Raw genomic sequence first — 14,339 nt, forward strand, 5'->3', positions numbered from 1 at the left:
AGATAAGCAAAGGAATCAAATAATGGGGAGTGGGCTCTATCGCATGTGACATGTGATGTGGGAGGCTGATGGGCATTTGGTTGAGAGCATAGTTTATTCAGCACAAAGCCAAAAGTCCTTTTGCTCTTACCAACTCCACATGGAGCTAACCCCCAACACCCAAATTAAGAGAATAAGCCAAATTATATATACAAGATAAATTTTAAAAATATAATTAAATGAATTATTAAAATAGAAATTATTAAAGTATAACAAATATAAATTAAATGAATCAAGTAATAAGTTAGGAAAAAAATTGTTAAAATATGATAAATTAATACTGTTTGCATTTATAAAAAAATCCTAGAGATAGACAGTATAAATTACGCCCAAAAAGAAACCCAAAAAAAAACTTGGAAACAAATTGGACCTTAGAGGAAAGGGATGAAAACCCACTCATCCCTTCTAGATTTTAATGCTTAAATTAGGTACAAGTCTGCAGTGCAATGAAATTTCCTTTGCAATGAATTTTCCCCCCACCCTCCTTTCTCATCGTTTCTTTTTCTTTTTCACGGATACCAAACACGCAGACACGCCAAGAAAAGAAGGCTCTTTCAACATACAGATCCAAGTTCTCCATCTCAATCAAGAACATTACACTAAAGAAGAACAAATAAATAATAATCTATGCACGTAACGCTTGAAGTATCTAACAAACAAATAGCTTATTAGTATGTGTTTGGACTTGAGTTGTTTCCATGGCGGTTGCCAAAGGATGTGGAGGAAGAACCGATCTCTGGTCGGGCTGTCAAATTCTTGGTTTGGCTCCAACTGAAACTATGGTTTCTCGTCTCTTGCCGACGGAAGTCTCTCAGGGCTTTGAACCGCAGATCTTCGTTATAGCCAGTCGGGTCTGGAGTTATGTCTGGGATACTCATTCGGCCTTCAAGCATGCCCACCACCTCCGACATTACAGGCCTAAGCGAGGGCGATGCATTTGTGCACAAGAGCGCTACTTTCACCATCCTCTCGACTTCCTCCTTATCGAACTCAGAACCCAACTTTGGATCGACAAGGTCCACCAAGTTTCCTCCTTGTTGCAAGTTGCAGGCCTGCATTTAGAAAAAGGAAGAATTTAAGAAGAAAGGTATGATTTGCAAGAATGCTTAGCGGTGAAATTTGGAAGAGATTGAATTCTTTGAGTACCCAATCCAGCAGACAGATGAAAGTCTCTGTTGGCATGTAACTGTTGTTGTTCTTCCCACTAACGATTTCCAGAGCTACGACTCCAAAGCTGTAAACATCTGCCTTGTAGGTCAAGTAACCCCAAAGTGCATATTCAGGGGCCATATATCCTCTGCAAATCATGATTTCCAAGACTTATCCAAAACTCAAGGTTACTAAACATTTGTGCATGGGGGGGACAGATTAGGGAAGAAGGTGACTCACATGGTTCCAGCAACACGAGTGCTAATGTGTGTCTTTTCCTCTTCATTAAGCCTAGCCAATCCAAAGTCAGAAATCCTGGGGTTTAGGTTTCCATCAAGCAGAACATTAGTAGCCTTAATGTCTCTGTGAACAATCTTGAATCTTGATTCCTCGTGCAGAAAAGCTAAACCTCTAGCAATCCCAATGCAGATCTTAAGCCTCGTTGGCCAATTGAGTATCAATTGGCTGTCTTCTGGGTTGGAATGTTATCCAATTATTAAAGCCTTGTTATAGAAGTAAGATGCTAATAAAAGCATTTCCAGCAAGTTACATGCTAGCATATAGCATTCAAAGTGAATGAAAAACTTACCAAACAAAGCACGAGCAAGGCTATTGTTTTCCATGTACTCATATACCAATAACAATTGGTCCCCTTCGATACAACCTCCATGAAGCTTAACAAGATTGGGGTGTTGCACGCAGGATATCATGCCTATTTCATTCAAAAATTCACGATTCCCTTGCCTTGATTTAGAGGATAGTTGCTTCACTGCAATTACTGTACCATCAGAAAGTAGACCCTGCACCAGCAATTATTCAGAATCTATAAAGAAAATCTAAAACTTATACGCAATTAGTATGGCCACGCTATAACACCTTGTACACAGGACCGAAACCACCTTCTCCAATCTTGCTTGCAGGATCAAAATTGTTAGTGGCAGCTTTAATCTGCTTCAAAGTAAAAGAACCCATCTGTCCCTCTAGACCGTCATAATCTGTATAGAAATTATACATAGCTTGAGTCTCTAGAGCTTTCAATTTCACAAGCCCCTCAAGTTTTAGGAACAAAGAAAAATCTCAACTTCCATTAACAGTTTTTACTAGGGTGAACAAAAAAACATATAGAACAATTGTAGTTTAGACAACAAATATTTCCTTAGGATCTTTGTTTCACTCAGTTCTGACTCCCAATGATGGAGGCAAAGGTTGCAATGTAAATAAATGGATCCAATAATTTAATCAACACAGAAATTAAGGATCCATGGACTGTAATATATTTCTTGGAACTTCCAAAACCATTGTTGGTCTATATTGAACACTAAGCAATATGGAATTTGTCTAGGTGCTCACCCTTACCATTCCCTTTTTTGCCTTTCAAATAGCCTTTCCACCAAAGAAAACCAACTACTACAAAAATAATGCATATTGCCACAGCTCCAACAGCAACATAAACAGTAACATTCTTCTTTCCACCAGCTGAACAAGATTTGAAAGCTGCAGAAAAAAAATGCTCAACCACACTAATGACAAAAAAGTTGGTAAGAAGACAATAAAAAATCTGAATGGGGAGATTAGTCCTTTGATTAGGCATAAACCTAAGAGTCATAGGGCATTATTTACTTAACTAGGAAGTAAGAACATAAGTCCAATATCATACATGTACTTGCACATGATTCACAAGTTTGGATACACAATGGATCTTGAACTCTAGTATATGCTTTAAAACGTACTTTGAAATATGACTGGGTGGTGGTTGTAATTAACCTTCATTGAGAATCTCAATGTAGAATGCTTTGATATCTACACCTAAAGAAACCTTTCTTTGATCCTTTCCTTTTCTAGAAATGCCAAATAGACACAAGTTTTATTTTTCCTAGAAATGGTACTTTTATATATGTGCACTTTTCAACCACACATAAGCTGATAGAAAGAGAGAAAATTACTGGAATTACTTACTAGGATGAACCGAAATAGCTGATATTAGGGGACCATAAACTCCACTATCAGGAATACGCGTGGTCCCTTTGGCAGCCCAATGAAATCGAACCTCCAAAATATTATCTGTCACACTGGCATTAAATTTTTTTATTACTGGCTTTAGTGTCCCACCTGCCTCATCTTGAATATTAAAACCCTCCCTAATTAAATTTCCCTGAGACAAAAAAAAGAATTTCATTACACATTCATTATGACTTGGTACAATTGTCAATGGTCATTGAAATAACAAAATTACCTGAATGTAAATATCAAATATACGCCTTCCAAGACTGCTATAGGTATTATCATTTGTAAAAAATATTTCTGCAAAGTGCAGATTAACAGTATAAAGCCCATTCTCTAAGCAGTGCCTGAAGTAAGTGAGTGAAATAGGAGAAAGGCGCGCTGTAGTATATAATTCAGAGATGTTTGTTGCTGAAACAGCTTTAACAAAACGTGCATTTTGGTTATCATTATCATCCATGAAGTCTCCAGTGCTACTGAAACCCCAGTGACCATCTATTTTTGTGAATAATCTTGCCGTACCACCTTCAGCTTCTGCATCTCCTTCATACATAACTTTTTCATTATCTTCTTTCACAGTTAAAGCGTTTCCACCACAATTAACATGCATCGAGCAACCATCTGCCATACAAGTAAGATTTAAAAAAAAAAAAAAATTTGCACAAGCTGATTTACAGCACTTAAACAAGGATAATTCAAATTAGTTAACATTGGTGGAAGTGGGATATATTGATGGTTAATTATTATTAACATTACACGTACTGAATTTTTGGAGACACAGAGTATGATTTGGATAACATGGTGGTTAGTTCCTATAGGACTGTTGCAATATTGACTACTTCCTAGATATCTAATTCAGAAATGAAGGAAAGTGAAGGCTGTGACTTGTGGAAAATTATAGAGCATATAGACTATCATTGTCAGTACCATATTGGACAAGGTACCAAATTTGTTATGGTATGGTACAATACCAGTACTGGGGTGCCATTTGATATTTCGTACCAAATGGTATACTGAATGTGTCATTGATATGATGAGGTGAATAAGAAACAAACATCACTCACAAAATTAAAATTCTTTACCATGAAATAACATCTATAATAAATCAGCTATAGGCCAAGAAATTTAAGAAAATCAAGTTATATTAAAAAAATTAATAAAATATTTGATCATATCAACATTATAATATAATCCAAGCTCAAATACATATAATATTTGAAGTTATGATATATTTACTTATATATTATAATAGATAATAAAAATAGACCTAGGAGAATTAAAATTATATATTATAAGTTTATAATATATAAATAGGGTAATGGGCACTGGTTAGGGTGTGTAAGTGCACCTTATTTTCAGACAATATACATTTACTGTACCTTATTTTCAGCATTCTAACAATCTGATTGGTTGATTGGTTGATGACAAATGCATTGTACTTTGAAACAGTTAATCAACTAATCAGATTGTTTGGATGCTAAAAACAAGGAGAAATAAATGCATCTTGTCTGAAAATAAGGTGCACTTATTGCACCTTAACCACTGCCCTTGGGACAATGGTTAGCATTACCCATATAAATATTATACTATGATTTGTGTATATTTAACTACGAAAGTGGTACTACTCCTACAGAATTAGGCCACCATAACTTCCTGACCTCCCAAGTCCCAGGACATATAGAGTCCTAGAGTAGGGTGTCAACAACCAGTCCAGGAGCAAAGAGCTCTCTCTCTCTCAGCAGAAATTGTAAAGTTTGTGAAGTTGGTACTGGTGGTGTGTTGGTTTCAATATCACACCAGCCAGTACCAACCAGTATGTTGACTAACACGAAACAAGAAATATTTTGTACCAGAATTATTCTGGTAATGAGAAGGAATTTACAACTACAATATAGACTCTCGCCAATTTGCTTCATTAGTGCATGCCTTTATTTATTAATTATAGCAAACATTAATCCAAAATTAAAGTACCATCATGAACTAGATTAAGTGAACCAACTTAAATTTTTTCTAGTATTAATTGGTTAACAGATTTGGGATTCCAGAAGAGCTTGATGGTTAGATAAAGTAAGTTCCAAGAGCAAAGCAGTATCAAAATTATGTATTTACACAATGGTAGAGAATTGGCAATGAAGTCAAACTTAAGGAGAAAACTAGAGTATCCATATACTACTGATGGTCTGAAACAATGTACTTACAGCTTGGACAACTGAAATCCCTTGTGCATGGTAGAATATTCTTTCTGTGGCAGAACCAGTATATGAACAATTAGCATCAAACATGCATTAAGCAGGAAAATGATTAAGATGAAATCTCCTTCTTGGGTTGTTAAAAACATAACCTAGTTATGCAAATTCACGGAAAAAGGAAAATAAATAGATAAGAAAGAGGCATGTTACAAGGGGTTGTCTGTTGCAGAGCTTCTGAAAAGATTTATGTATAGATTCCTAATGAAAGCAGTATTAAAAAATAATAATAATTGTCAGAACCATGTACGGGAAATAAGAGAAAGAAACAAACTAAAATAAAGAAGTATTCTTACATATTCTGTTGACAAGTTGGGTGATCAGGGCCTTGCCATGTAAAGTTATTGTAGGAAAGATCACTGCTTGCAGTCATTAACGTTCATCTTGTTAATAATGGTCATACATTAATGACAACTATAACCAATTCAAGAGGAGGAAATGAAGAAAGTATGTATAAGTAGCCAAAGCTCAGTCAATTAAGCAACTCACCTTAACACATATAAGCACATAACAATAGCATTGTATGGTAACTAAAGAAATTTATGTAGCCGACTCCACATAATGGGATTAAGGCTTGTTATGTTGTTGTATGTGGTAACTAAAGAAATACTGCTAGAATGACAATCAGTAATAGATTAAAGGGAAGAAGAACTATAACCTTACAAGTTACATCATAAAAGCAAATACTTTCTAGCTTAGCACATGGCAGGAAGAAGTTTGATGATATACAATTGAAGTAGTCAGGTTTTCTTACTATACTGAAGAAAGATATTCTCAAAACAGTGCGGTAAAAAATGTTAAGATAGGATCTATTACATTCCTTGAATATAATAATAGAATAAAATTGGTCTTTAAGAAAAAATCTGACAATTCTCAGCCTCTATGAAGAATGAAACAGTAAACAATACTAGAGATGGCATGAAAAAATCAATAAGAAACAAAAATGAAAACTAGTTTTCAGTCAGTGAGGTGCTAGAATGAAGAAAAATCTAGACCTGGTAAGTAGAGATTTAACCTTCTTCCAATCATAAAATAATTAAGTAGAAAAGAAATCAAGATAAAATTCCAAAATTACTAGCAAATTTCCCACCAAACTAGAAAGACAATATACAGAAAATGCATCTCGAAAGTAATCTTCAGGGTTGAATCTCTAATGCTGGTAATTTGGAGAAACTGATTCAGGTTTCAATTTTAATGCTCACGAGGGAAGCTGGGGGTTGTTTACCCAAAGATTTAGGAACATCAGGCAGATATATAATTGTACTCTCAAATTAGGAAATTTTATCCACAATCATAGACAGATTATCATTTCTGAGGCACAAAATAATACAATGAGATGTCTATTAACGTCAGTTTATAAAAGAGTCTTGGATAAAATAAATCATAGAGGCTGAGGTCAGAAATCAATGAAATGAGAAATTGCATAATATTGATTTGCAACTATCTCAGCCAGCCAAACTGATATCAAAAAGAACCTGGACAGAATGGTCCGGTTGGTTTAATTCCTATACAACCTCAACTCAAGTTTTGGTTCAAGATTCTAGAGACATAACCAGTTTGAATTAGGTTCCTGGATTTAGAGTTCAGTTACCCTAACAGATCAGAGAATCAACCTATTCGTAATTTGAAAATAACTTTAGTATGTTTCTCACTCATTATAATCACAAAACCAAGTAATTCTTTTCAATACACTCCGGCAGTCATAGTAGAAAAGCTTAAGCTATAAAAATTTGGGGAGATGTACCACGAAGATCTGAAAAGGGTAAAGAAAATGATGAGGGGGTTGGGAAGACAGCTACAGGAGACAAGGGGAGGACTAGCTAGCCAGTTACCTTCACCCATGCCTTCTTGAGTTCTTCACCATCTTGGCCCTCTTCCCCTACTAAAAGGATCTCCAAACTCAATGTTCCAGTTAAATAACCAGGTTTCTTGTTTTTTCTGGTGCAATTATTGCAGCTTCTCATGCTGGTCTTTTTGCTTCATACAATCGAAAACTAACTTTTGCAGAGAAAGTGATAATTACAAAACATCTTTGCATGAAATTATATCAAATGGCCCAATCACAACAGAGAAAGAAGATGATGTATAATGCCTCATTTCTCCCCAAGACAAGGCCTTAGTTTCAGCAATGTGGCAATTGACCGCTCCTAAAACTTTTATTCAAAATTAATAATATTGCACATATATGTGTAAACAATATGTGAGAAGAGAGGATTGGTTGAATGCCTGGGAGCAAGAGTCTCAGTTTTAATCTATATTTATAATAAAGTGGAACAAATTTACAGCTGAAAATTAGGCAAAGAATTATGACTGAAATACAACCTATCAAATCAGCCTACAAATCAGTCTATCCAATCAGCTTATAAATCAGTCTAACCAATCACCTTTACATCAGCCTATAAATCAGCTAATCAGCTGGGTCAACTATACAATAAATACAATATTCAGCACTCCCCTTTAAGCTAGAGCATGCATGTCACTCCTTCTTAAGCTGGAGCATACATGTCATATGCACCCAACTTGGTACCTATGTAAGTTATCCTTGGCTGGTGGAGGGATTTAGTGAAGATATTGGCTAGTTGGTCATTAGAGTTTACAAATCCAGTAGCTATATCTTTTAAAAGAACCTTCTCTATAACAAGGTAGCAATCAATTTCTATATGTTTGGTCCGTTCATGAAAAACTAGATTGGAGGCAATGTGAATAGCTGTTTGATTATCACACACAGCTTCATTTGCCTTCTCCAAATTTCAGTTCTTGGAGCAATTGCTTCAACCATATGAGTTTAAAGGTAGGGTTGCAATCGAACCAAGCCGAGCCATGCTTTGCTGAGCTTGGGCTCAGCTCGGCAAGCCTAAGCTCAAGCTCGACTCGAGCCTGAAAGCTAGACTCGAGCTCAAGCTTGATTAACCTAAACCAAGCTCAAGCTCGACACAAGCTCAAGTTTGGACTCGCCAAGTTAGCTCAAGCTCAAGCTCAGGCTCGACAAGCTTTTGGCAAGCCCGAGCATGGGCTCAAGCTCGAATTTGTCAAAATTATGTTTAAGAAAACCTAATAATCTGATATGCAAATAATCAACAAATATAACTTTAAATCGAACTTAATAATCAACAAATCCCGACAGTAAACTATATATTAATTGATTAATCTTCAAATCACAGCATATCTTACTATCAATACATTTCAATGGAAAAAGTGTATTAAAGTTTTGCATTTAGTTTCTCATCGTCAAAACATTCTCAAAATCAAATTCAACAAAATTTAATGATATTATTATAATAACTTAAAGTTTGATAAATTTATGCTAAATTATATTTTTATAAAATTATGAATAAATTTATTAATGTATTTATAAACAAATATATTCAAGAACTTTTAATTGAGCTTGCTCGCGAGCTTCTAATCGAGTCAACTCATGAGCTAACGAGCCAAGCTTTATTGAGTTCAAGCTTGGCTCGTTTACAAATCGAGCTTCAAAATTAAACTCAAACTCAACTCATTTATCTTAACGAATGAATTCAAACAACCTTTTATCGAGTCAAACACTGAGCCGCTCGTGAATGGCTCAGCTCATTTGTGATCTGGCAACCACATTTTCTTTCTTACTTTTCTATGATACTATATTGCCTCCAACAAAAACACAATACCCAAAAGTGGAGCATCCATCAGATGGCGATCCTACCCAGTCAACATCAAATAACCAACAACTTGAGTGTGTCATTTATCTTCATAAAATAGACCCTTACTCGGTGCACTTTTGATGTATCTCAAGATTCGAGTCATAACATTTCAATGACTAACACAAGGGGAATCCAAAAACTAACTAGCAACACTAACAGCAAAGGAAATGTCTAGTTGAGTTATCGTGAAATAATTCAATTTCCCAACAAGTCCACGATGCCTACCGGGGTCTACTAAAGGCTCTGCCTATCCTGGTAAGAGTTTCAGGTCTGAATCCATTGGAGTATCAATAGCCTTAGCGTCCATCATGCTTGTCTTTTCTAGTATGTCTAAGGCATACTTTCTTTGTGAAATGGCAATACCAACAATCAATGTCCAAAAAATACTTCAATTTACCCAAGTCTTTGGTCTAAAGTGATGAACAAGGTGTTATTTTTGCTTTTGGATGCCCTCTTGGTCATTACCCGTAATAATGATGTCATCTACATAAATCACTAGATAAATGCAAAGGATAGGCGAAGAATCGTGGTAAAATACTGAGTGGTCGATCTCATTGTGAGTCATGACACACTATTGTACAACTAAGCTAAATCGTTGAAACCATGTCGATGGAGATTGTTTTAGGACATAGAGCAACCTGTATAGTCAACATACCAATCCAGACTCCCCCTAAGCAACAAAACCTAGAGGTTCCTCCATATAAACCTCTCCCTGTAAGTTGCCATGGAGGAGGGCATTTTTAATATCCAATTGATGGAGAGGCCAGTGGCGAATGACAACCATGGTGAGAAAGAGGCAAACAAAAGCAATCTTGGCCACTGGTGAGGAAGTATCGCCATAATCAAGACCAAAGATTTGGGCTATCCCCCTTTATAACCAATCGAACTTTAAGGAGATCAAACCAATAAGGCCTACATGGTATAGATCTAGCAACAACCAACAATAGATTTCATAGATGGTAGCAAAACTAGTTCCCAGGTACCACTAGAGTGTAAAGTATCTGTTGAAATATGGGATATTATGGTCAAAGATAATGCCTCAATTTATGATCAAGATCAAGCTCCAGCTTTCCTAAATACTAGGAGGAGATAGAATCTTACCTACCTCTAAAATTTAGGAGATTGATTATATCTGAAATATGTTGTTGTATTTTAAATAATTTTTTATTGTATTTTAAATTTCTAGATTTTAGGGATCTCTTGTTTATTTAAACTCCTCATGGAGTATTCAATAGAATCACCAGGAAGTACGATTTCTTCCGAGATTTCCCAATCCAGGTTTCATCCTTGCTGTTCTTTGTTGTTTTCAACATGGTATCAAAGCCTTCATTCTGCTCTTAGACCGAGCCTTCATTGCACTCTGGTCATTCATTCTTTGTCACTCGTTCTTTGTTTCCTCCCCGAGGCCTTTATTGCCTTCTCTTGATTCCTTAATTACTAACGATGTCAAAACTCTTAAATGTTAATCCCGGCCTTGTTATTGGAGAGTAAGAACTGGACTTGATTACCGATACAACTAGAGGTGCAGGCAACTTCTCTGGATCCGGCAGTGGAGAACTACCTGGAATGCATGTTTCCTACAGATTGGATGATAAAAATTACCTCCAATGGACGCAGCTTGTTCGAACCTTTCTCAAAGGACGTGGAAAACTAGGACACCTCACTGCCTCACCCCTAAAAACTACTGATCCAGCTTTTCCGACATGGGATATTGAGGACTCTCTTATCATGTCATGGTTGTGGAATGCTATGCAACCTGAGGTTAGTAAAAACTATATGTTCTTAGATTCGGCTAAAGCTATTTGGGACACCATTAGGCAGACCTATTCCAAGGTACAGGATGTGTCAGTAATCTTTGATATCAAAACAAAGATTAATAGTACTCTACAAGCATCTCTAACTGTTACCGAGTATTTTAACAAGATGAATGGGCTTTGGTTAGAGCTAGATCAATACCAAGAGATCAAGATGATATGCAGTAATGATGCTGCCACTCTTAGCCGGATTATTGAGAGAGATAGGATTGTGGAATTTCTTACCGGATTAAATGCTGAGTTTGATCAAGTGAGGATTCAAATCCTTGGTAGGGAGAAGCTACCCTCCCTGAATGAAGTTTTCGCTATGGTAAGAAGTGAAGAAAACTGAAGGGGAGTCATGCTCGGTAACGGAGGAACAGAAGGATCATCCATGGCTACCGCAAAGAAGGATGGAGCACGATTCAAAATGGGGAAAACAGAGGCCAACAAAAATCGTGAAGGGCTTTGGTGTAGTTTCTGCAACAAGCCTAGGCATATCCAGGATCATTGCTTCAAACTTCATGGTAAGGAGGCTGTGCTAAAAAAGATGGGAGGTTTTAAAAATATGGCAGCACAAAAGCAGGCCTACATATTAACCAAAGAGAACGAGGAAGGAGGAACAACTAGTAAAGTAGAATCAACCCCAGGTACTGAGCTTGCACAACTTGATGGTGAGGAAATTAACAAACTTAAGGCTTTTCTTAAGACTATCAACGATGGAAACTGTGCTTTCACCCAGCAAGGTAATTGTGTACATTTAGTATCTCTTAATGCCTCTAAAATTGATAAGAATGACATTTGGATCCTAAATTCAGGAGCCACCGATCACATGACCCCTGATCCATTGGTTTTTGACACTTATGAACCTATTGTTACCTCTAAACGGATTACCATTGCTAATGGAACTTCATTTTCCATTAAAGGCCAAGGAACAGTCACCCTCAACCCAAGCATTACCCTTCAAAAGGTCCTACATGTGCCAAATTTATCCACCAATCTTGTGTCTATTCATAGACTAACTAATGATCTAAACTACCATGTCAATTTCTCTCTTAATGTGTGTGAATTTCAGGCCTTGAAGATTGGGAAGATAATTGGTGCAGCTAGGGAACAGCATGGGCTATACTATCTGGAGAAAAAGGGAGGCTATCCTTCGACTGAAAACCGATCCTTTAAGGCTACTGGATTCTCTCAATTTACTTCTAATCCCACTACACATGTTTGGCTGCAACATTACAGGCTCGGCCACCCTCTGTTTTCCCTTCTAAAAACTATGTTTCCTTCCTTGTTTCAGTCCCTAGATCTTAGTGAATTTTAGTGTGAGGTATGTGCTATTTCCAAGCATCACCGAGTGTCCTATCCATCTAGCAATAAGAGGTCATCTAAACCTTTCTTTTTGGTTCATTTAGATCTATGGGGACCCTCTAAAATATCAAATTGTTCGGGGGGCCGATGGTTTATTTCATTTATTGATGATTGTACTCAAATGACTTGGGTTTTCTTATTGAAATATAAGGCTGTAGTTAGCACCATTTTTCTATATTTTTATAAGCTAATCTCCACTCAATTCAATTGCTCAATTCAGAAATTCCGAACTAATAATGCAAAGGATTATGTTAATAATCATTTGCACCAATTTTTCCAACAAGAAGGGATAATTCATGAGTCTTCTCGTGTCCATACTCCACAACAAAATGGAGTGGCGGAACGGAAGATGAGACACCTTCTTAATGTTGCTTGAAGTCTCCTACACCATCATAAAGTGCCTAAGAATTTATGGGGGGAAGCCACTCTTACAACAGCCTATTTGATAAATCGAGTACCCTCAAAAATCCTAAGCCATCAAACCCCATTTCAGCTCCTATCTACTTATTTCCCAGATCTGAATCTGCATTCTCCTCTTCCACTAAAGGTCTTTGGGTGTGTTTCTTTTGTTCATATTCCCAAGCAAAACAGAGACAAACTTGATCCTAAAGCCTTAAAGTGTGTTTTCCTAGGCTATTCTCCTACACAAAAGGGATACAAATGTTATCATCCAACTACAAAGAAATTTTATATTTCTAAGGATGTTACATTTGTTGAATCCCAACCTTTTTTTCCTTCACATCAAACTGGTCGCTAGGGGGAGTGTTTAGATGGTGACCAAACAGTTGGGGAGGATATTTTTCAAGCACTATCTCAGCTTCCTCCCTCTCCACTCTCTTCTTGCCCTCCATCTCAATCTAGGCCTTTCTCATCTCAGTCAAACAGCAACAGTGAGCAGATTATTCCTGCATCTCACAATATGCAGTCCAACCAGCATCCCTCAGGCCGTTTCAAGGGATCTCCCTATGTTTTCAAAAGAAGACAGCCTGTTCTGGATTCACAGCAAGCACCATCATCTGATCCTAGTCAAGGTAAGGAATTTATACAACCTTCTATTCCAGAAAATGACTCTCAGCTCTCAATTTCAGGCTATTCTAATCCTTCTAACCCAAGTTATGATGATTTAGATCTTCCTATTGCTGTTAGGAAAGGTGTCAAAAGCTGTACCCAGCATCCCTTAACTAATTTCTTATCCTACCACCGACTGTCTCAAAAACACAAAGGGTTTCTAGCATCTTTGAATTCAATTGTCATTCCTAATTCAGTGGAAGAGGCCTTAAGAGATTAGAATTGGAAGCAAGCCATGATGGAAGAGATGAGAGCCTTAAAGAAAAATCAGACGTGGGAAATAGTGCCAAGACCAAGAGGAGTTTTGCCAGTAGGCTGCAAATGGGTATTTAATGTAAAATACAAGGCTAATGGAACATTGGACAGGTACAAGGCCAGGTTAGTAGCCAAAGGATATACCTAATCCTATGGCATAGACTATTTTAAAACATTTGCGCCAATGGCTAAGATGGCAACAGTAAGAATTCTAATCTCTTTGGCAGCATTTTTTTTATGGACATTGCAATAGTTTGATGTTAAGAATGCCTTTTTGCATGGAGACCTAGAAGAGGAAGTTTTCATGGAGTTGCCTCCGGGATTTCAAGAAAAAGAAAAAGGAAAAGAAAAAGTATGCAGGCTCAAGAAAGCCCTCTATGGGCTCAAACAGTCCCCTAGGGCTTGGTTTGGCAAGTTCTCTAAGGCCATGAAAACAATGGGATACAGTCAAAACTGAGGTGATCATACACTATTCATGAAACACTCAAGGGAAGGAAAAATTACAGCCTTGCTAGTATATGTGGATGACATAATCGTGACAGGAGATGATGAGGAGGAACAAATCCTGCTAAAAAGGAACCTAGCCCACGAGTTTGAAATCAAGGATCTTGGTATTCTCAGATATTTCTTGGGCATTGAAGTGGCCTACTCTAAGGATGGTATCTTTCTATCTCAACGTAAATATATTTTGGACTTACTCACTGAAACAGGACTTACTGGAGGCAAGGGATCTAGTGTCC

At 36.9% G+C, this 14,339-nt stretch overlaps 1 protein-coding gene across 13 annotated transcripts in view; it reads right to left on the reverse strand.

The window, feature by feature from the left end:
- Positions 1–476: 476 nt before the first annotated feature.
- LOC127795767 (probable LRR receptor-like serine/threonine-protein kinase RFK1) overlaps positions 477–14,339 on the reverse strand; it is a 50,045-nt gene continuing 36,182 nt past the window's right edge. For 8 of the 13 annotated variants that reach the window (XM_052327652.1, XM_052327649.1, XM_052327645.1 and 5 more), the window contains 11 exons: positions 5,732–5,794; positions 5,589–5,636; positions 5,388–5,431; positions 3,422–3,810; positions 3,145–3,340; positions 2,539–2,682; positions 2,065–2,183; positions 1,778–1,988; positions 1,429–1,660; positions 1,186–1,336; positions 477–1,091 (listed from right to left, as the gene is read on the reverse strand). In XM_052327652.1, the coding sequence (XP_052183612.1) occupies positions 708–1,091; positions 1,186–1,336; positions 1,429–1,660; positions 1,778–1,988; positions 2,065–2,183; positions 2,539–2,682; positions 3,145–3,340; positions 3,422–3,810; positions 5,388–5,431; positions 5,589–5,636; positions 5,732–5,794 (1,981 nt within the window). In that variant the 3' untranslated portion in view covers positions 477–707. The remainder of the gene's footprint in view (positions 1,092–1,185; positions 1,337–1,428; positions 1,661–1,777; positions 1,989–2,064; positions 2,184–2,538; positions 2,683–3,144; positions 3,341–3,421; positions 3,811–5,387; positions 5,432–5,588; positions 5,637–5,731; positions 5,795–14,339) is intronic. The other 5 variants (XM_052327647.1, XM_052327658.1, XM_052327648.1 and 2 more) reach the window with 3 other exon arrangements.

The sequence above is a fragment of the Diospyros lotus genome, chromosome 2 (genome assembly GCF_014633365.1).
Source record: "Diospyros lotus cultivar Yz01 chromosome 2, ASM1463336v1, whole genome shotgun sequence".
In the NCBI taxonomy this organism is placed as follows: Eukaryota; Viridiplantae; Streptophyta; class Magnoliopsida; order Ericales; family Ebenaceae; genus Diospyros; species Diospyros lotus.